The sequence below is a fragment of the Anthonomus grandis genome, chromosome 15 (assembly GCF_022605725.1).
Source record: "Anthonomus grandis grandis chromosome 15, icAntGran1.3, whole genome shotgun sequence".
Classification (NCBI taxonomy): Eukaryota; Metazoa; Arthropoda; class Insecta; order Coleoptera; family Curculionidae; genus Anthonomus; species Anthonomus grandis.
The window spans coordinates 9,396,621-9,417,693 of record NC_065560.1 but is presented as its reverse complement, the minus strand read 5'-3'; the positions used below and the strand labels follow the sequence as shown (position 1 = coordinate 9,417,693).

Sequence of the window (21,073 nt, the reverse complement as noted above, 5' to 3'; positions counted from 1 at the left end):
CCCTTCGTTCCTGACATGACACTAGCCCCGTCATAAGTTTGGGATACAAGTTTTTTTTCGACTTGGCATAATTTTAACGCTTCCAATATTTTATTACTAAGACCTACGGCCGTCTTATCACCAGATACGTCATAAAATCCAAGAAATCTTTCTACTATCTCATTTTTACAGACATACCTCAAAATAACACTAAATTGCGCACATCACGAAATGTCTGTAGTTTCGTCAGCTTGAACATAAACAAATTCGGTGTTTTTTAGTTCTTCTAAAATTATTTCCTGAACTAAACATGTGATAGATTCAACAAGATCATTCACATCATGTCACTCGATGTCCCTCTAAAAACCGAACTGCTTTCTAAGTGATCCTTAATGGCAGGTTCCTCCATAGCTATTAGCTGCAATATCTCCAAATAATTTCCTAAAATATTTATTTATATTCAATGCTAACATTTTAGCAATTAAGTTACAATAACCTACCTTTATTTCTTGACTCTCCAGTATCATCATGGCCTCTAAATGCAAGTTCTTGTTTTTGTGTTTGTATCTGTCTATTTTTTTTCACTTTTTCATTGTGTTGGAGAGCATTAATTTTTCGCGCCTCAATAAGAGTGTGATCAATGCGGACTTTTCCCAACATGCAAAAAAATTCATTACATGAAATGTGTTGTTTCGAGATAGCATGTTTGTTCGCTTTCTGAACAACATTTTTGATTACATTGATCCCATCTTTTGCCCAAGCTTCTTCTTCGCCAAATAAAACACAGGGAAAGCAGTACAAAGCATTCAAATTGACACTTCCCGTCAACCAGCTGAATGACTCGTAACAGGTTTTTTGGAATTTCCGGATAGTTTTGCCGTCTTTTTGTGAAATATTAAGATCAGGTCGTTTTTGAGAATTTTTTTCTTCTAATGATAAAGAAGAAAGGTTTCGTTCTTTAATGTATGTAATTGGATCTTCAATATCCATTATTTCAAAATTAAATAAGACAAATAATAACACAACTAAAATACAATTACCAATATCAAACAGTCATTCATAAATAACCACTAAAATTAAAATATCCACTAAAAAAACGTTTTCTATACACCCAAAAATAAAAATACTACTAAATATTAAATTACTAGAGCACGCGCCCGCACCAAATGCCAAATGCAGATTTATCAAAACAAAACAAAACTGAAGATGTATTGCGGCCGACCAGTTCAAGTGTGTCCATAAACAATAACCCCTCAACAGCATAATAAAATAGCTGGTCGACTTCCATAGACAAAAGCTCGAATGTCTTTCCCGCGAGTGAATTTCGCAGACGTAATAGGCTGAATGCGATGCGGCCGGACCTCTGTCGCCTGCTTGATGCGTATTTGGTTCATTCTAAGACAAATATCAATGTGTCTTCCTGGGGCTCGGTGTCAGCCCTGCATTTTTATTTTAATCGGTGCGGAAGGCGGGGCGCGCCTTCGAATTAATCATGTATAGATACGTTCTGTGTTAATTTTTTTTTTAAGTATAAATTCAACAATTACATGAAATAATTAGGTGATAAATTAATTATAAATAACTGGATAATTTTGGGTAGACAGTGTCTACCTTGTCTACTCGTACGCTTCGCCACTGATACTTTGCACCCTACATATATCAAGCTCAATAGTTAACTGGCGTGTTTCTGACGAAGTTTCCATGTCAGATCATCACTGGATAATTTCGGTCTAAAAAACGGACAAATCTTTCTACTGTGATTGTCTTAAAAGGGCCTTACGAACAGTTATTTAAAATACCGTTTAACCAGCATTTAAAACACCCATTGATGAGCAGGAAGTGAAACGGTACGATACAGAACATCCAAACCTTTTATAAAATCATACAATACTTTTGAGCCGAAAGAAACTTTGGATAAAATATTTTATATTGTCGACTATTTTATTTATTTATTTTAACGGAAAACTTATTTTACAAGTGAAATGTTTTCAACATACAAATAAGTGCAATACAAGTTGGTAGAGAAATACAGGGTGTTGATGTGCAAAAATTCAAAAGGGGTTATTTCTCGACCGATGAAGATAAAAAGAATTAAATACAATCAAGTACAATAGCACTCATCCTGTTGCCTCCAGTACAATCAAATGATTGAGTTTTTAGGAAAGGATATTCATTAATTCATTTAAAGGAAAATGTTGATAATAGTAAATAATGAATTTAAGTTTTGAACCAATAATTTAAAATTAAAAAAATTACTGACGACAATTAAGACGAATAAGTAAGTTTCTGCAAATAGAAGGAAATAAAGGAAAGCCATAAGATCAATTCATTTAAAAAATAACCAAATACATAATTATCTTAAAAACTAAGTGTGGATGCTTGCCTAAGCGTTGCTAACTTCAGGCGTGTTAGCCAGCGCCATCTATGTATTTAAAAGGTAAGCCCTGATGCATATTTTTATAGACGTTTTGCAAATAAAGGAACAAACAGGTCAATGTAACAATCTATTGAACTTGAAAAAAAATTGCATTGTAGAATCGATGTTTTTTTTAATATTTAACTTTTATTATTGATCTTTATGGAATGCGGTTAACGGTGCGGGCATCTTATAGACCTATACAAATAACCTTCTTAATTAGCTTTTTTTACCGTTAAATGAAGTCTATTGTTTATATGGCCAATGACAGAATAACAACAATATTGTAAATTGCCGCTTAACAATACACAATCATAACTAAGGTTTACGAACATAATACGTAAATTTTTGGCTAGAATACGTAATTTACATTTATCTTCAACGTTAAGTTCATATTTATATTGCTCGTTAAATATATGCGTCAGGTTCTGTACTTGAGGAGACACTTAACGAAATTAAATAAAAGCTTACAAGGTTTTTTGGCATTAGAGATACTACAATGATTTATGTGTTTTGGTCAGCCGATATGTTAAGCAAACTTAACGTTAAAATATATGATTTATTTCGTTTTAGTTTGGCTATAAAACCCTATACGTATATTTGCCCCATGTTGTTAAAATTGGTAGTTTGGTATAAAAGTTTTCTTAGTACATTAACACATATATCATATGCTGTGAATCCACTTAGCACCTTTATCATATCAAAATTATCACGAATGCTATAATAAATCATTTTGGATCGCTTAATAGAAAAAAAAAACAATTCTTATTAAATGGGTTATTCTTGAAATTTAGAAGGTTAAGGGTTTTTCATCTGAGCATGAGGCTTTTCTTACTAACAATGGGTTTACTTGCGTATAATATGTTATCATTGCTTATTTGAAGACATAACTTAGATCAATTTTTTAGGAAGATTTATTACCAAATATGTTATTTTTTAAGAATTCAAGTAACAAAAAGAATATTTAATACTTACAATAATTCAGGTTTTTATATATTTATGTCTTGAGGTATCTTCGGCCCATATCAAGAAAAGTTTAAAATTTATTTCGATTAAATAAAATTTAAATTACCAACTGATTTAACAGATCATATGCAGTAAGTACATAAATAAATTCAATCTCCTTTCCTCAAGCTTATCAAGATGGAATTTGATAAAAAGTGTTGAATATATGGGACAATTCTTAATGTATTAAGTTGTAAACGACCAATGTAACTTTTTAGATAAATTACATACAAATGTTAATACGGGAATCAATGTCTTCTTGTAATCAAAGTACGGAGAATTATTCCACAGCCAAATTTTATCTGAATGTATTGAGGAGCTTGTTTGAACTAAAAGTTGGAAGGGCGGACTTTAGGTCCTCACTATATAATATAATTAAAATTTCAGAAGAAGGCAATACTCATAAAAAAAAACTAATATTATAAACAAATTACTCTAATCCAGCCCTGATATGTGTCTCGGTGCTTCTTTGGGTTACACTACTATTAGGTACCAGAGCACCCCATATATTAGATCGCAATCTGATGTCAAATCCGAGAATTATCATTATTTTTTCTTCGTTCGCATAGACCGAGCGCTTTTTATGTTTCATTTTATTGGCATGTCATTTACTATTTTATTCATTACTTAGTTTAGATTGATTGCCTTAACATAGGGAAAACTGTTGTATTTTAGACCAATTTTCACATGTTTAAAAAATTTTAACTACTATTTTACGTCTTTAAATATGTCCTATTGTTAATACCTTAAAGTGCAAAATGACATTTGAGAATTTAGTATATTTACTTAGCAACAAATTAAAAAAATACAATACAAAACTATTGCATAGTGGTCCACAATGCACTAGGCTCGTCTACCTTGGGACATGCGTCTTGTACCTTGGGTCAAGCATAAAACAATAGGTAGATGCAATAATAAAATGTTTGTTTAATTTTTTTTAATCACACACAGTAATTCTGCGTAAAAAAAGTGGACTCATCTGGCACAAGAAGTGCACTTACACACTTTTTTCACTAAACTTTGATGAAAAGCAGTATAGGCGTAACTCTTATCACCACTGTCTTCATTATCGGTTAATACAAGAGACATCACTTGAGTAAGACGAAGAACTTGATACTTTAGTCAATTTAACTCTTTTTGTTTTCTATTTTTTTTAAAGTTTGTCCTAAATTTTTAGATACATTTTTGACTTTTAGGTTTTTTTCTTTTTTAGTTTTTGTTCTTGGATTGCGTTTTTTTCGGGCGTATCAGTAGCAACCATGATTATTCCTGGCTGTTTCTCTCCTTTTCTCTTATTCTTGCGATTTTCGGCCTTCAGGTACGGCTGACCTTTTTCTGGGATAAGGAATGTCTTTGCCTTATTTGGCGTCTCAGAAACTGCAGATGAAAGCGGAACTGAGGAACAGCAAGTTGAAGTTAAGGGCCCAGGATCTGAAGATGCATCAGTAACTGGATTTTAAGCTGAAGACGTAGATGGCACAGGTAAAAAGCACACGAAGACGTTGACGAACCTACAGCTGAAGGCAGATCAGGAGGGCTAGATCCAACTCTGTTAGTGGTACAAGTCCCTTTAATGTTTGCAGTCCTATTGATTAAGTAGGAATAAAGGAAACTATCGTCAGTAAAGATGTGTTCATTGAACGGGAATATTCCCGATTTTCAAAAGCCGGACTAGATATTATCCGTAGTAAAGGCACGATGATATGCTGTTCCTCAGGCCTCTGCAACGTTATATGTATGAAAGGTTTTTCCTTTATTGTTGCAAAGCAAGACTTGACAACGGCTTGGTTGTAATAATTCTTCAAAAGTCCGTAGGCAGAAAGGGTCTAAAGGCTGTGTGAGGTATGTGGGAAAACTGTAACAAATACAATACCTGCATCAGATATCCTTCCTTGTCAAGAATTTCTGGACCAAGGTGTATGAAACACACTTCGGTTAGAACTGATCAAAAAATTGCATAAACGACTGATGGTGGTAAGACATATTAGAAGATACTGGTTTTCCAAAAAGCATCCTTTCTTTAAAATGGACTCGTGGAAAAATCTACACCAATTTTTCAATGCACCAATAACAGTTACGAGGGCCCTTCTTTCAGTCGAAGTAGCACTGCCTATCTGCTACACCTTTCGGAGCCAGTATTCTAGATTGTCCTTGAACTATGCTCAGCCTTGTTTCGTCCAGGTTCCAAATTTTATTTGGGGAAATTGGACCATATTTTCTATGCACCTCTCTAATATTGTTGTAAAAACGTCCAATGTTAATACAATGCTTGTTAAAACTTGTCATTCGGCCTAAACTACACTTGCGTGTAACTACACTGTAAACTTTTGACTTTAAATATATTTTTTAAAAAAATTATACATCAGATCAAAAAAAGAAATATGCTGTTTGAAAGACAATTTAATATCCTTTAATATGAGTATAAATTTATGAAAACTTATTTGAACATCCTATCTTTAACATAGTGAAATTAATGCATTAAGAAAATTAGGCTTTTTTATTATTAACATAAATAGGGTTATTGACAATTTAAAACTTAACACTTAATTTTTTAATAATGGGTATGACCTCCTCTTGCCCTAATAACATCTCTCATACGATTAGGCATAGAACTAATCAAGTTTGCTATTGTTTCTTGTGGGATGTTTAGCCACTCTTCTTCTACTGCAACAATAAGCTCTGGGATCGAGTTTGGGGTACGAAGTCTAGCTCGAATTCTTCGTTTTAGCTCATCCCATAAATGTTCGATCGGATTTAGGTCAGGATTGTATGCTGGCCACTCCATAATCCGAAAACCGACTTCTGCAATGTAATCTTGCACGATTCTTGCGGTGTGCGGCCTTGCGTTGTCATGCATAAAGGTAAATTCATCTCCAATGTAGTCAACGTAAGGTACCACACACATCCTCGATATACCTAGCAGCCGTTAAACCTCTTCTTCCGCGAACACGGTCGCCCCTACGAATCAACTGAAGGTCGGTTCGTGCTTCAATAGAACTTGCACCCCAGATCATGCAGGAACCACCTCCATAAGCACTTCGCTCTTCAAAGCAGCAATCTTCAAATTGCTCTCTTGGTCTTCGGTACACTTTCCTTCTTCGGTCGCTACCATGGAGGCATATTCTGGACTCATCTGAAAACAGAACAGATCCCCATTGTTCCAACGGCCAATTCAGATGATCCCTTGCAAAACGCAGGCGTACTTGCCGATCAGCTGGAGTAAGTGTTGGACGAATCGCAGGTGTTTTAGGGGTCAGGTTATTTTCCTGCAGTCTTCGTCTTACTGTCCACTGACTAATAGGCACTCCTCGCACCTCACGGAGCTGTCGTTGCACTTGAACGGCATTAAGGTGACGATTTCTTAATATAGTTGACACAATAAAGCTGTCATCACGAGCGGTTGTAAATCGCTTCCTACCTGTTACAGGTCGCCTATGAAAGGATCCAGTCTCCTCATGGTTGGAGGCCTCAACGTTGGCACACTCTTCGAACCGCTGCGCGAGTCATATCCAATTGTCTAGCAACAGCTCACTGACTAAGTCCATTTTCGATTAAAGCAATAACTTGGGCGGCTTTCTGTGGTGTAGTATGCATTAAATTAACACACTTGAACACTATTGAGGTTATGAAAAACGAATAATATGCAAATTTCAGTTGCAAACGCAATAATTTTATTATTTGACAAACTTGTTATATTCGTTACAATCACCACATAAACACGGTTCATTTGTTTTCCGGTTGCTACGCATATAAACGATAAGCCTTCTTGATAAATTTCTACTCACATTAAAGGATATTAAATTGTCTTTCAAACAGCATATTTCTTTTTTTTGATCTGATGGATAATTTTTTAAAAATATATATTTAAAGTCAAAAGTTTACAGTGAGCCGATTTTTATGCACGCAAGTTTAGCAGCCTCTGGTTATCGAATTGAAAGTGGTTTTCATGTATTTTTAGAAATCCTCTCATCCATTCTTCGCTAATGATTTGATAATCTTTCCAAGTGTCTGGTATCTTTTTATTATTAGCTTCTGACATCCTTTGTTAAACCATACTGCATTTTGGCTATAGTTTGAGTGTAAGTAATGAGGCTTAATTCCTCTTTATCTCGAAATGCTTATATATCAGCATCAATCATCAGCATCAATAGTATTATTCAGGGCCTGTATTTTTAAATTTCTGTATTTTTAACTGTCGGTAGTTGCCTAGTAAGCATTGACTTGCTTATATTAAACAATTTTACCGCTCTGTGTAGGTAATTTTTTTTCGGGATCATTCGAACTCACAACCGCGAGTGCTATGTTAGCCAATCTTCGTATTCTGGCTTCCTTTTTACGCCCTCCTTACTCCAATACTCATTCCAAATGCAGCGTCAGTACCTAGAACAAAATAATAGTTTATTAAGCAAGTAGTGTGAGAAATGCATGATTACCATATGTTGTAACGTTTCGAGACGTCATGCCCAAGGTACATGATGATGGTTGGACTCAAGGTACACGATGGTCTCATCTTATTTAAAATGGCTACCCTTATAAAACTGTCTATCCAAATTTATAAACAACATCAAGCATTTTACTCAACAAGAAGTCAGCTATCCAGGGGCCGTATTTTTGAAACCATTCGACGTTGATTCGCATACAAAATTAGAGGACTTCGCACGAAAAATCGATATTCGTATTTTCGACCGCTTCGTATGCGAAATTTTTCGCATGCGGTGTCTCGAATGGGTATATACCATTCGAATTTCAAAGTTCGTGTGCGATTCTGCCACTTGTCTTGTTTTGATTTTAAACTAGCTTTGTATTTTTTTTAAATTTGTGAGTTGGTTAAGTATTTTCGTAGTGTTTTTTTGTTATTTATTGAAAAAAAAAATTATAATCAAATGGCAAGATTAAACAATCTTGTGCAAAAAAACGTCGTCGAAAGGAATATGATGTACTCTTCATTTTTTAACCCATTTGAAATGTATTCAGATGCTCAATTTAATAAATTATATAGATTAAGCAAGACTATTACGATAGAATTGATGTGCTCTTTATGTGCGCCAGAGAGTGTAATCTGTCCGCTACTTTTATCCACAAGGCTTGTGCAGTTTTAGCTGAAACATTTTGGGTGAATTTGCCCGACTTTAATTCCGGGTGCTCTTCCATAAATGAAATTAGTTCTTTCTTTTGCTCACTCCACACAAAACCGCAATATTTTTTATTATTTAAATTCATTAAAAAAAAAGTCAATTTGCAAAAACCCAAGAAACGCATGAAAAAACCTCAAAATTTCCTGATGTTTTTAGAGTTAAATTTTAGGTTAGGTTAAAAATCCATCCCGGTTGACACGGCCTTCAATAGCACTCGACTTTGCTACGTTGCCACTACATTTCATGTTCGCATGCGAATGAAATTTCGAATGCTGTTCAAAAATGCACTTTTTAATTCGTGTGCGAATTTTGCCGCTCGACTTTATTCGCATTCGAAGATTCTCGCATGGTTTCAAAAATACGGCCCCAGGTGTCTAATCTGAAATTTTCCTAGCTTCCACCTTAAGACAGTATCCTCGTTCAACAGTTTTACAAAAACTTTACTTTTACCACACAAAATTAAAAATTACTTTTTCCCACCAAAACTGTATTTGCACCGCTATAACTCAACGGAGTAGTTGTTGTGGTCCAAGGTACATTATGGTCTAGGTACAACAGTTTCTCCTATATCGGTAAATAAATACATACAGGTTGACTATGCTTATACAATTTAAATAATTCACTGATATATTCACGATTCTCAACATCCATGCAAACTGCTTGCAGTCGTTTTTCCTAGACACAATCCTCGTCATCCATGCGGATCCAATCGGTTCACGTGTTTATCTGACTTTAGCATCCGGTTTAGAGTAATTTGTAATATTCTGTTGTTAAAACGTGTCAAAATGACCCAGATAAACTATCTCTGATCCATGCGCCAAACGAAATAATCCAAAAAAATCAAACTGTGAACCCATGGGACCTCAAAACAAAATCCTAACAGCAATTTTTCTAATTTCCCCATACGCGTGCAGGTGGTGGACGAGTCGCAGGTCGGCGAAAGACCGGACGTTACTTCGCACCGGGCACACATCGTCAAAGCCGAATGGTTCTGGATCTCGGTGCAGAAAGAATGTAGCCAGGAGGAGAAGGAGTATCTCTTTGAGGACTATATCGAACAGGTAGCTAGTCCGGGCGTACGGAGGGAAAGTCATGCAGCTACGCCTAGTAGCGCTAGTCGGTAAGTGAGCAAGGTTTATACAGGAGGTTTTCAAAGTTGATTCATTTTAACGTCTGTAGAAACTCGTCAAAAGAAGCTAATGTAGTAAAAATCATATATGTAAAAGGTGTATAATAAGAGAATTACTTCACATTATTGAAAATTATTTATAAAACTTATATTATGGTAAATGGTTATCGTTTTTACAAAAACTGTTTTAAATTCTTCCCATTTCTCTGATTAACACACAATCTTGCTCGGCGAATCCACGACTCTTTACAAGCTCTGAAATAAAATTTTAAAGTACACGAATTAAATTACAAGAATTTTCAATGCGCTTTTGAAGTTCTTCCGGAGTATTTACTGGTACATAATGATGCACTAAATCTTTCAGACAGCCCTACAGAAAAAAAATTGCAAGGCACTAAATCTGGGCGGCAAGGAGGCCAAGAAATAGGTTAATTGCGCCCTATTCAGCCATTCGAAAGCTCATTATTTAGATGACCTTCTGGTCTAAAATGTAGTGGAGCCTCATCATGTAGGAACCACATATTAATAATAATAACGTTTAATCCACATATACATATGTTTACAGAGCTGTAAAAAAAAAATTGTAACAAAAAATTACAGACAAAATGCGGATTAAAAAGCATAATTTCAGCTTCTCAACGCAGTTGAGGGCTGTTGTAGCCTATAAAGTAGAATAATTTATCCAAAAAATGTATGTAATAGTAAGTACTCAAAGAATAAGAATTAAATAGTGCACAAAAATCGAGGAAAAAACGTCGTCACAAAAATAAAAACGTCGTGGAATATCTAAACGCCGTCTATTTCTAACATTAGCCTGATGATAAATATCAGCTCTAAATACCACCCTATCCAAAAGATATTGTCGGCACCTCATCTTAAGAATATTGTAGCAAAATACCACATAATGTAACTCTCTCCTCCGTGACATATTAAGCCACTCAAGGTCTTTCAACTTGTGGAACACTCCATATGGCCTGCGAATACCAAAAATGCATTTTGCAACTTTAGTATATGGTTTTTATCTCTGTTATCTAAACAAGCCTATTGTCTACACAGTATCACAAAAGTTAAAATGAGAAAGAATGAGAGAGTCACAGCATTCGCTTAGTATCCACATTTAACCCATGGCGCTGCGGATATAAAGTTTTCAACATTGAATAGGCTTCCTGCAATTTTGATGTCACATGATATGAGAATCTTGATCCTACATCAATGTACAAACCGAGATTTTTCCAAATATCTTGAAATACGATAGGTTACTAATTTGTATCTTTAAATTTTCCAATAAGTGCTGCCTTAAATTTTGTTTAGTAAACAACATCGCAACAGATTTCTTAGGGTTTAACTGTAAGCCATGTTTTACAGTTAAATTATATAGACTTGACAAGTCTTCATTTAAACAGTCACCATCATTGCCCGGATTTGACGAATCAAAAGACAACATCCACTGAGTATCATTAGCATAGTTATAATGTTTAGTATACTTTAAGTTTAATATACTTTTTAAGTTCGTGGTTAAGCACATCGAAAGCATTGCTATAATCTAGCATCACTAGTACAACGGATTCGTTTTCATCTAAAGAGCGGTCGCATAGCTATGATTGGAACGGAATCCAGACTGGATATTGTTTCACATTTAGAGGGACATCTTTTCATTGTGGCAGATTCTATCGAAGAAAATCTAAATAAATTTGCACTATATCTGATGTAAATGTGGCCCCGTTTGTATGCAAAATTAGTTTTGTAAAATCTTCATTTATTTTTGTCAAACTGTTCTTAGGACTCTTGGGAAAATACAATTCTTCTACGATGATCGTTTAGTTGTAACGGTCGTACCCGTTGGTAATGATATGCATGCTGTGGCTGAATTTTGCTGGCATTCTCCATAGGTAAGCATTATGTCCACTAGTTAATTTTTTTCGTAAAGATGGGCCATGTTTCCGCACAAAATAATCAGACAAATGAAATACGCACTATTAAAAGACTGGTACAACTAATCGAAACAAAGATTCATTCTGAAACCCATACAATAACACAAATTTTGATAAACGGTAAGAGCAGCAAACAAAAAACAGTAAGAATTTACAAGCAAAAAATTTGATTATTACATTCTTATTTTTTCAAATTTTTAATGTTCTACTATCTCTTTTATTATGCAACTTTTATAGGTGATTTTTGGTGTATCAACTCCTTTTAAGGAGTTCTAAAAGCACTTAAGATAAATGACTCAACTTTGAAAACACCCTGTATAAATCACATTTTGTATTTTGTTACTTTGTCAAGAAACTTTATAAAAAAGATATCATCTAGGAGGATGTTGGGATTTGTTGTGCCATTTAAAAAACATTTTATGGTTTTCCAGATTCCAATAGTCATCTTTGAATTTGGGAGATCTGTTAATCCATATTTCCCTTGAATGTGCATTCAAGTATGGTTTCTCTACAAACTAGACCAAAAAATGCAGAAAGTTCGTAGAATATACGGCAGAAACAACTTTCGATAAATAGATGATGCTGACAGTGCTTAGATAATAATTTGCTCTGGTAAAAGTTTCTCTTAACATCTAACTTTTTTATTTAATTTCTTCTCTTGTTATATACAATTTTTTTCCAACTGGTATTTGTCGGGTATGTCAGTTCAATTCGACTGTCGATACCAATTTCACTCTATCCTAGTTCCTGCTCGGTTTTCAACTTTTGGTTCAGAACCTAAAGTTTATAAAAAAATAGGTTCTTCGTTCTTTTGATTGTCTTGAGTAAATTTGTTTTGTCTGAGCGAATCTGATCTGTAAAACTCAATTTTGGATGTGAATTCAAATTTATAGGAGAAGCAGGCTTCAAGAGTCACATTCTATTTGGGTAAAGAAACTTTTTCATCCGCAATATATGGACATTCAATGTTAGATCTTTCATATTCGTTTGGCGTGGATTAAGTATTTTCTGGATTTTGCGTATCAGTCGCAGCTACTGAAAGTTACCCGATATACACATAGATTCAAAAGTTTTGCATCACTCTAAATTTCCGAAAGTATATTTTTTATTATCGGCAGGAATAGATTAGAAACTTATTCATTTATTACTTTTCATTAAAAAACAAATAAAATGCTTCTAAAAAAATGTATTAAATAAAGATTCTGGAAAACTTATGCCTGCCCATACTGTCTGTGAGATTGGAGAAATATTGTTGAGGAATATTGTGCTATTATTGCCGAGCGGCATGAATAAGCTCTTGAATAGTCACAGGTGGATTTCTGCGTGCTGTCACTGCCCTGGAAAGCATGTCCCCAGCATGATTTATCTCTGGCGATAGTGCAAGCCAGTCCAAATGATTCATGCCTTCCGATTCCAGATACTTATTTATAGCTCTAGTACGGTGAGGTCGAGCGTTATCATCCTTAAAAAGGAAAGCCGCATCAAGAGCTGCTCGCCATAGTCTGATTTAAGGGTCTAGAATCTCCCTTATTGTATGTGTAACCAGTCGTTGTGCCTTGAATATAAATTAATGCTATGCAACCATTCGCTAGAACATAGCACTTGAACACCTGCAAACGGAGGTACGGGATGTGTATGAGCAAGTTGGGTAGCTCTTGTTGGCTCACACTATACCCATATCCCATAATTATCCTGCACCAAATTCTTATTTCGTCAGAAAAAAAAAACATCGAGTTCCAGAATTTCTCTTGTGCCCACTGTAGTCGATGAACTTCGTGCTTAGGTTGTAGTCGGGGTTCTCTTAATGCTCATTGACACCTTAAATCTGGTGCCAGTATTCGCCTCCGCAATGCCAAAGCATCACGCATATCTCTTTTGAGTGCTAGTATTGCCATAGTTAGGTTTCTTCCGATGGTTAAGTAAATATAATCGTTCCATTATTGATTGGTTACGTCTTCTACCGATTTTCGGTCTATCGTAAAAAGAATCATGTCAATCATCATCAAGTGCGAGACGCATCACTTTGCCAAACCCCCACAAAGAAATGAGGACGCTACAGAATTCATTCGTATAAAAACATGGGATGCAATTTTGAAGATTTTGAATCTATGTGTATATTTGTTGAAAGTCAAAATTCCGCCGAAAACTTGCTTGTAGATGATTGATGGGGGTTGCAGCTAAACCTGATTTTCTGATCATTCCTCATCAAAGATTGAATCGTACTGGTGATGTATATTTCTGGGTTTCATAGACCGATCGATTTAACAGCTGCATTTTATGCGGAACAGTGGTAAAGAAATATCTATTTATTATTTATTATTTATTTATTTATTTATTTATTTACGGAATCCATTTACAAAAGTGTTACATAGCATACCCATACAAACATATATATTCAGATAGAAAACCATCTATAACTCAATGAAAGGTGTAGATGAGTTAATTAATTAAAGCCCCTATGAAATAATATTCTTTAACTGCCCCTTAAAAGATGTAATCCTAGTGTCAAAAAAGCTTATCTGTCCTGACAGACCATTAGCACTTCGAGCCATTCGTGTAACTGGCTCATTAATACCATAATTGGTACGGTGGAATGGGACTGAAAATATTTCTGATTGTCTATTCAATCTGGAAGGCACCCTAAGTTTAAAAAGAGACAATAACTCGGGACAATCTATAGTAGCATTTAATAAATAGATTTTATTTATTTAATAAATGTAATGTTCTTCGTGACTCTAATGTGGGTAAGTTCAGGCCTAGGTTATCCCTGACCCACTGATAGTAATACTCCTGTCTCCTGTAACCACATCTAAAAGCAGCCACCCTTAAAAATTTATATTGAGTTTTTTCAATCTGCTCAATGTAACAGTTTTATGACGGGGACCACACAATTGAGCCATACTCCAAGATGGGCCTAACAAGAAAGCAATAAAGTAATCTAAAAGTAAACAAAGACAAATCAGTTGTAGACCGTTGGATAAAACCCAGCATTTTCATTGCCCTACCAGTCACCTGATTGATGTGACTTTTAAAAGACAACAAAATAAGAAACCTCTGTTTTGACACCAATTGCTACATTATTTATTTTATAAAGAAAAGCAATAGGGTTTCTTTGCTTAGAAAAAGTAATGTTATGGCATTTATTGATATTAAGGGACATTCTATTCAAGTGGCACCAATCAAAGAACAAATTAAGGTCTTTTTGCAGGAGCACAGCATCAGAAAGGGATGTGATAGGCCTAAATAGCTTCACATCATCATCAGCAAACATTAGCACACGACAATTTTCAAGTTTCCAAACTAAATCAATCAAAAAGAGGCAAAACAAAACAGGGCCTGAGTGACAGCCCTGTGGCACCCCAGATGGCACCAAAATTTCAGGAACATGTACCTCCAAGATTAACAATCTGGGTTCTACCTCTGATGAATCCCGAGATACACTGAAGAAGAGGCCCCACAGTACCTAAAGATCTAAGCTTCTGCAAGAGTACCCCATGGTTAACCCTATCAAAAGCCTTGGAAAAATCTGTATATATTGAGTCAACCTGAAGTCTCTTCTCCAAGCTGCGGTAGAGGTAGTTGACATACAGCGCCAAATTAGCATCGGTAGATCTGCCTTTTATAAATCCAAATTGCTCAGGATTAAATAAAGATTTAAAACTCCAGGCAATCCTATGACTGACCAGGCAGTCAAGCAGCTTTGACAACTCAGATTGGTTACACACAGCCCGATAATTGGAAATTTCATTTCTCTCAACTTCTCTTTCAAACATATCTGCGGTATCCGAGATATTCATACTAATCCTGTTATTGTATGTTATTCTGGAGGGAAGGCTACAACCAGTTCTTTTATTTCGAATATATGACCAGAAGTACCTCGGATTGCTAGCGAGATTCATTTCCACCTTATTAATATATTGTTGATAGCACAACTCTCTTAAGTACTCACATTGATGTGAGTAGATGTAGAGTTAAGTACTCACGTGATGTGTTGACCACTAATTTTAAACTTTTTGTTTGTGAATTTGTTTCTTTCTTATGATCAAACTGCGAAGCTCTGAAGAAAACCAACATGGAAAAGAAGAACTTTTGTACCTCTTTAGAGGAATTGCATTGAGAGGAAATTCCATTGAGGAGTAGACCACATTATAGAAAATTGAAACTATGACATCAATAGATGTCTCTCCCAAAAACAATTGATTCCAGTCTATCCCAGCAAGTCAATCATTAATTGCTATGTAATCTCCCTTACCAAAATCATAAAAATATTCCTCATATATCATATCAGAATTTTCTGCACACCAAAGGTCAAAACTAATTGCTGTATGGTGCAAGCTATTCTCAAAAATCTTGTCTATTGCACGTTCGACACTAATTAAATCTGAGCTACTAAATACAAGATCCAAGGCAACCCCGTTGGTATTTAAAACCCCATTTACCTGAAAAAAGTTATAGAAGCTAAAGCAGTTGGCCAGAGAAAGCACAGACTCTCTGTCATTCTCCAGACAACCGCCAAACCAAGATCATCATTCTCCCATCTAGCATGTGGCAAATTGTAATCACCTGCCAAGACAAACAAACTACTTGAATATCTACTATATACATGTTCAACGGATTCACAATGGCTTAAATAGGCTTGTAGTGGAGATAGAGACACTATTGTTATACTACTAAGAGTAGTTTTTTCTTTGAGGATCAATTCGGGTGTATCTGGGTATTTTTAAAGTGGGACTATGTCTTCAATGGATTTCCTGTTTCCATACAACCGAATGGGTTAATGGGGCTTCTGAAAATAGTTATACCTATCTCATCAAAGTTGTAAATGATCTGCGTTTCCAGTTTGCAGAAGCGCAAAAAAGAAGTCTGTGTTTATTAAAACTGTGATGTAAAAAGTGAATTATTTAAAAAAATATAAAAACTGGTATCACATCTTAGACAGTAAAGTTTGTATGTTATTTTATTACATTTTCAGAAGGAAGCGTAAACGGATGATGGTTCACGAAACGATCCAGTCTCTGGTGCAACAGACTCAATCACCAGCGCTGCACAAGCGCAGATCGTCAGTCAGCGACGCTGGCTTACTTAGCGTCAGCAATTCGTTCTTGGACTGCACCGCTAGCCCGGTTAGTACGACACCTGTTGGTAAAGGAAGGCGTCAATCGGTCAAGGTGATGATTGTGGTTGGTTGACTGGGTTTGTTGTGTGCTTTTAAGTTGTTGAAGCTTTTAGATTCGATGGCTAGCTTATTCGTTTAATATGTTATATGATTAAAATAGACAAGTTGTCAAGGTCCAATTTTTTAAGATACAGCCTTCATCTTTCATCCTGAACATTTTTCGAGATAAAGAAAGAACTACTTGAAATTTGAAAAACACGTTTTGGATCAATTTTTCTCTTGCCTTGGCACCCTTTGCCCTAAGAACTCGACACTATGTAATTTTTGGAACTATGTAGTAATCAAGATGTTCCTCCGATTTTTTTTAGCATTTCATCAATAAATCTAAGTTGGTTTTAAATAATCGATACGTTTCCCTAATTTGTAACTTTAATTCTCCATGGCCCCAACATACAATATGCTTCTTATTACCCGAATTACAAATTAAATCATACACACCCAGAGCATTAAGGTACTCAAAAGTGTATACCTTTAATTTTGCCTAATATTGCTCAGAAATTAAATCAAATTATAGATTTTACTACCTGAATATTGATCTCTCCAATACAAGTGTGCCGCATTTTATTGCACCTCTTTTAGTCCAATATTTAATAAAATCTCACCTTTTAAGTGCCCTAATAAAGATGTTTCTTCACAAGATTAAAGTCAACCTTATTATTAATTATTCTTCTTATTTATCTTTGATTTATTTCCCGGATTTTAAAGACTCTCTTTTTTATCTGAATAAGAGGATTATGTTTATTATTTTTCTAGGATTCAGTTGCACATAGGGTTAAATAAAACGACAAATCTTTTGTAATGGCAACGTATCAGTATATCAGGCTTTCCTTAGAAAATAGAAAATAAAAAAATTGTGACCTTCGCAAAATAAGGTACAAAATATTAGAATGATTTTAAACTGTAGAAGTCTTAAGTCAAAATCATATAAGTTAATGCTCTCTGTTGTAAAATATACGGTGTGCTTGAACCAACTTTAAATGGGAGGTTCAGGTAACATTAGATTTTATTGTTGTAAAAATTTTTTCAAGAAAAATTTAAATTATACTTAGAGTCGTTTTTTTTAAACTCACTTGTAAGGTTAATTTTTCAAATAAAATTCTCTTGTAATTAATTGGTATCTAAAATACAAAAATTTAATGTAAATGAACTAGTTTTTATATGCGTGTTTTATAAAAATATATAATTTTATACTATATTGTCATAAGCATGAATTAGAGGCATATATTCATTGTCCCTAAAACTATTGCAGATATTCAAAGAAAAATGGACTGTGTAATCTATATTTGTTAAAAAGCTCAATAGGCTCAGTTCTTTGATATGTAAAAATATAAACAAATTTTCCAAAAGAGTAGATCGATTTTGAAAAACGAAGCAGCAAAGTATAGGGAATCAAAAGCCCGTTTTTAGTGATCACCCTGAGATGCTTAAACTTAATTAATACCTTCCATTTTTATTATATCGAAGCACGGTTCCAAGAATCTAGTCTAGGTTAATCCACGAGTGGTCTGATACTACTTGAAAGAAACAGTTGCCCTTAAGAATCCTTTTATGTCTTTTTACCTTATAAACAAGTACTTGTTTCATATATTTTATAATTTTACCTAAGATTGTTCTTATTTGCTCTTTTATGGCTCTTATCTATATTAATAAAAAGGGTATGAAATGTTTGACTTCAGTTATAAAGTTATATCAGTTATAGTTGAGGTCTTGTTCGGTCCTAGTCAGTGTCGTACTAATTTAAAGTGAGATGTACGTACTAAATTCGTGTAACAGTTATCCGTTTAAGCACACGGTTATTCCAGTAGAGGAGTCTGGTTATGGGTCTTCGGAAAAGTTCTGGCATGAAATACTTAAATGGGTTGATGAGGTTTGTGTTGAGTGTTTGTGTGTGCATGTTCCTACGTTGCTTTTTTATGATTTTATCTTTATATTTTGATTAAATACAGGTTGTTTGATTAAGACTGGTTACTTTTTAATATTTAAGGTGATATTGAATATAGAGATTCTAGAATTTCATTCCAGATTAAGTATTAAAAGTTTTTGTGATCAAGATTTCTAATATTTTACAAGTATAAGATATCTAATTTGGTACACTCTAATGAAGTATTTTTAATAATATGCTACTTTAACCTATAATGTGCAGTTAAAAAGCTTTGTAGATTTCTTTATCTTTAAATTAAATTTTAGCGGTTTTAAACATTTTATATTTCATTAAAATTAGTTAATATACTCCTATATCTAGAGCTATACAATTTTTAAAAGATATTTTCTTATATTTATAGTTTTTCAGTTCAATTTTTTTAATATGGCTTTGGTAGTCTGTTTTTCACAATTTTTACCTATGCCGATCGCTAGGGGTTTTGAGAAAATAATAAATGGCATATTATTTGTTCAAAGAAATATAGATATAGAAACGTTTAACATCCTTATATTTTATAAAATCTATAATCTTATATATGATATTTCTATTTCTAGCCAGTCAGCTCTTTAAAATAAACGTATACAGTGAACTCCTGTTATAACGTATCCTTTAGGGTGAATAAAATTAGTACTTTATAACCGGAAGTACGCTATAAAAGAAACCCATAAAAATTAATATGAAAAGATTATTTGTTTTAATTAAAGGACTAAATTAAGAAAAAATACATTCTAAGTATTAAATACAAAAAAAAGATATAATATTAATATGTAACATATAACATTCAAATAGGATACATATACATATGTAATCAAAATAAATCTGTACTATGTATTAGTTACGATTTTTCAAAAAATAACGTGTTATTTTTTGTTTGCTGATTTTTTTTACACAATTTGACATTCTCGATGTGCTTCTCAACTTTTAACGAGGCTTGTAAAATCGTATCATCAGATCCGTAATCAGTGTATTGTAGGAAATTCGTAACAGTTTTAATTGCACAAAGTGCTTCACAATAACTTGGAATGGGTTCGTTCACTGGTCCATCATCATCGCCGCTTTCGTTATCGGAACTTAAATCATTCGTTGAACAGTTTGATTCTATAACTTCGGCAATAATGTCGCAATTCGTTAAGGTCTCCGTTGCTACCAGATTATCGTCGATGGCCGTAAAATTATCTAGTCCAGGAAGATATTTTTCTACAGTAGTTACGTCCTGGCACTGATTTTGCAACCAATAACTTAGCGGAATATACATCATCATCATCAACACTTTTATATTTCTCGTACCACTGATTCAGAGGCAAGTCATCATCTGAATCAAACTCCTCGATCGCTAGATTTCACTAGACCAGCATGTGGAAAGCAGTTTTGAATCGTTTTTTGTGAAACCTCATTCCAAGATTTCGCAATTATTTTTATCGAGTCTAGAATTGTTAGATTGAACATTTCCTCACTATCCAATGCTTGAATTAGGCGATACATAAAATATCTACGGTAATAGGTTTTCAGGCATTTTATTATGCCTTGATCCATTGGTTGTATGACAGAAGTGCAATTGGGAGGCAAAAATTCTAATCTGATATTTGTCAGATCTACATTCTTTGGATGAGCTGCACAATTGTCCACTAGAAGCAATATTTTTCTTTTTTGACGTCTTAGTTTTTCATCCCACTCTTTCAAATAATTAATAAAAATGTTTGATGTCATCCATGCCCGTCCATTCGATTTATAAATAACAGGCAGGTTTTTAATATTTTTCATGCACCTCGGTCGTTCGTATTTACCAATGACAAGAATTTACATTTTTCACTACCTGTCATATTTACACAAACCCAAACGGTGTATCTTAGCTTTGATTGTTTGCCTCCCACACACTTTTCTCCTCTAAATTTCAGTGTACGGTCTGGAGTCATCTTGTAAAATAGTCCGGTCTCATCCCCATTAAAAATATCTTCACAGCTGTAATTTTGTGCAATACCTCGCCATTTCTCGGTTAACCAGTTTACCACAGCTTCCCTGCTAACATCTCCTGCTTCACCGGACACTTTGCCGACATTGATGTTGTGACGAACTTTAAAACGCTCGAGTCAACCCGTAGAGCACTTAAAATCTCCACCGAGTAATCCCTTAGATAAATCTTCCGCTTTTGCTTTTAAAAGTGGTCCACTTATAGGCATCTTTTCGGCTCTTCTCACCTCAAACCATCGAATAAGAGCTTGATCCACATCTGGGCGTACGGGATTCCTAATTTTCTTAATTATTTGCGATTTATTTTTACTTGTTTGCTTGATTTTTTCACGATTGCTCCAAATTGTAGAAACTGTTGTTTTTGCCATATTTTTCCTTCTCGCAATTTCCGATTTGTTAATGCCACTTTCAAT

At 34.4% G+C, this 21,073-nt stretch overlaps 1 protein-coding gene across 4 annotated transcripts in view; it reads left to right on the top strand.

Annotated features, from left to right (window-relative positions):
- Positions 1-21,073, top strand: part of LOC126745183 (protein ECT2) — a 93,107-nt gene that overhangs the window by 38,222 nt on the left and 33,812 nt on the right. For 3 of the 4 annotated variants that reach the window (XM_050452911.1, XM_050452914.1, XM_050452913.1), the window contains 2 exons: positions 9,450-9,655; positions 16,568-16,763. In XM_050452911.1, the coding sequence (XP_050308868.1) occupies positions 9,450-9,655; positions 16,568-16,763 (402 nt within the window). The remainder of the gene's footprint in view (positions 1-9,449; positions 9,656-16,567; positions 16,764-21,073) is intronic. The other variant, XM_050452912.1, reaches the window with a different exon arrangement.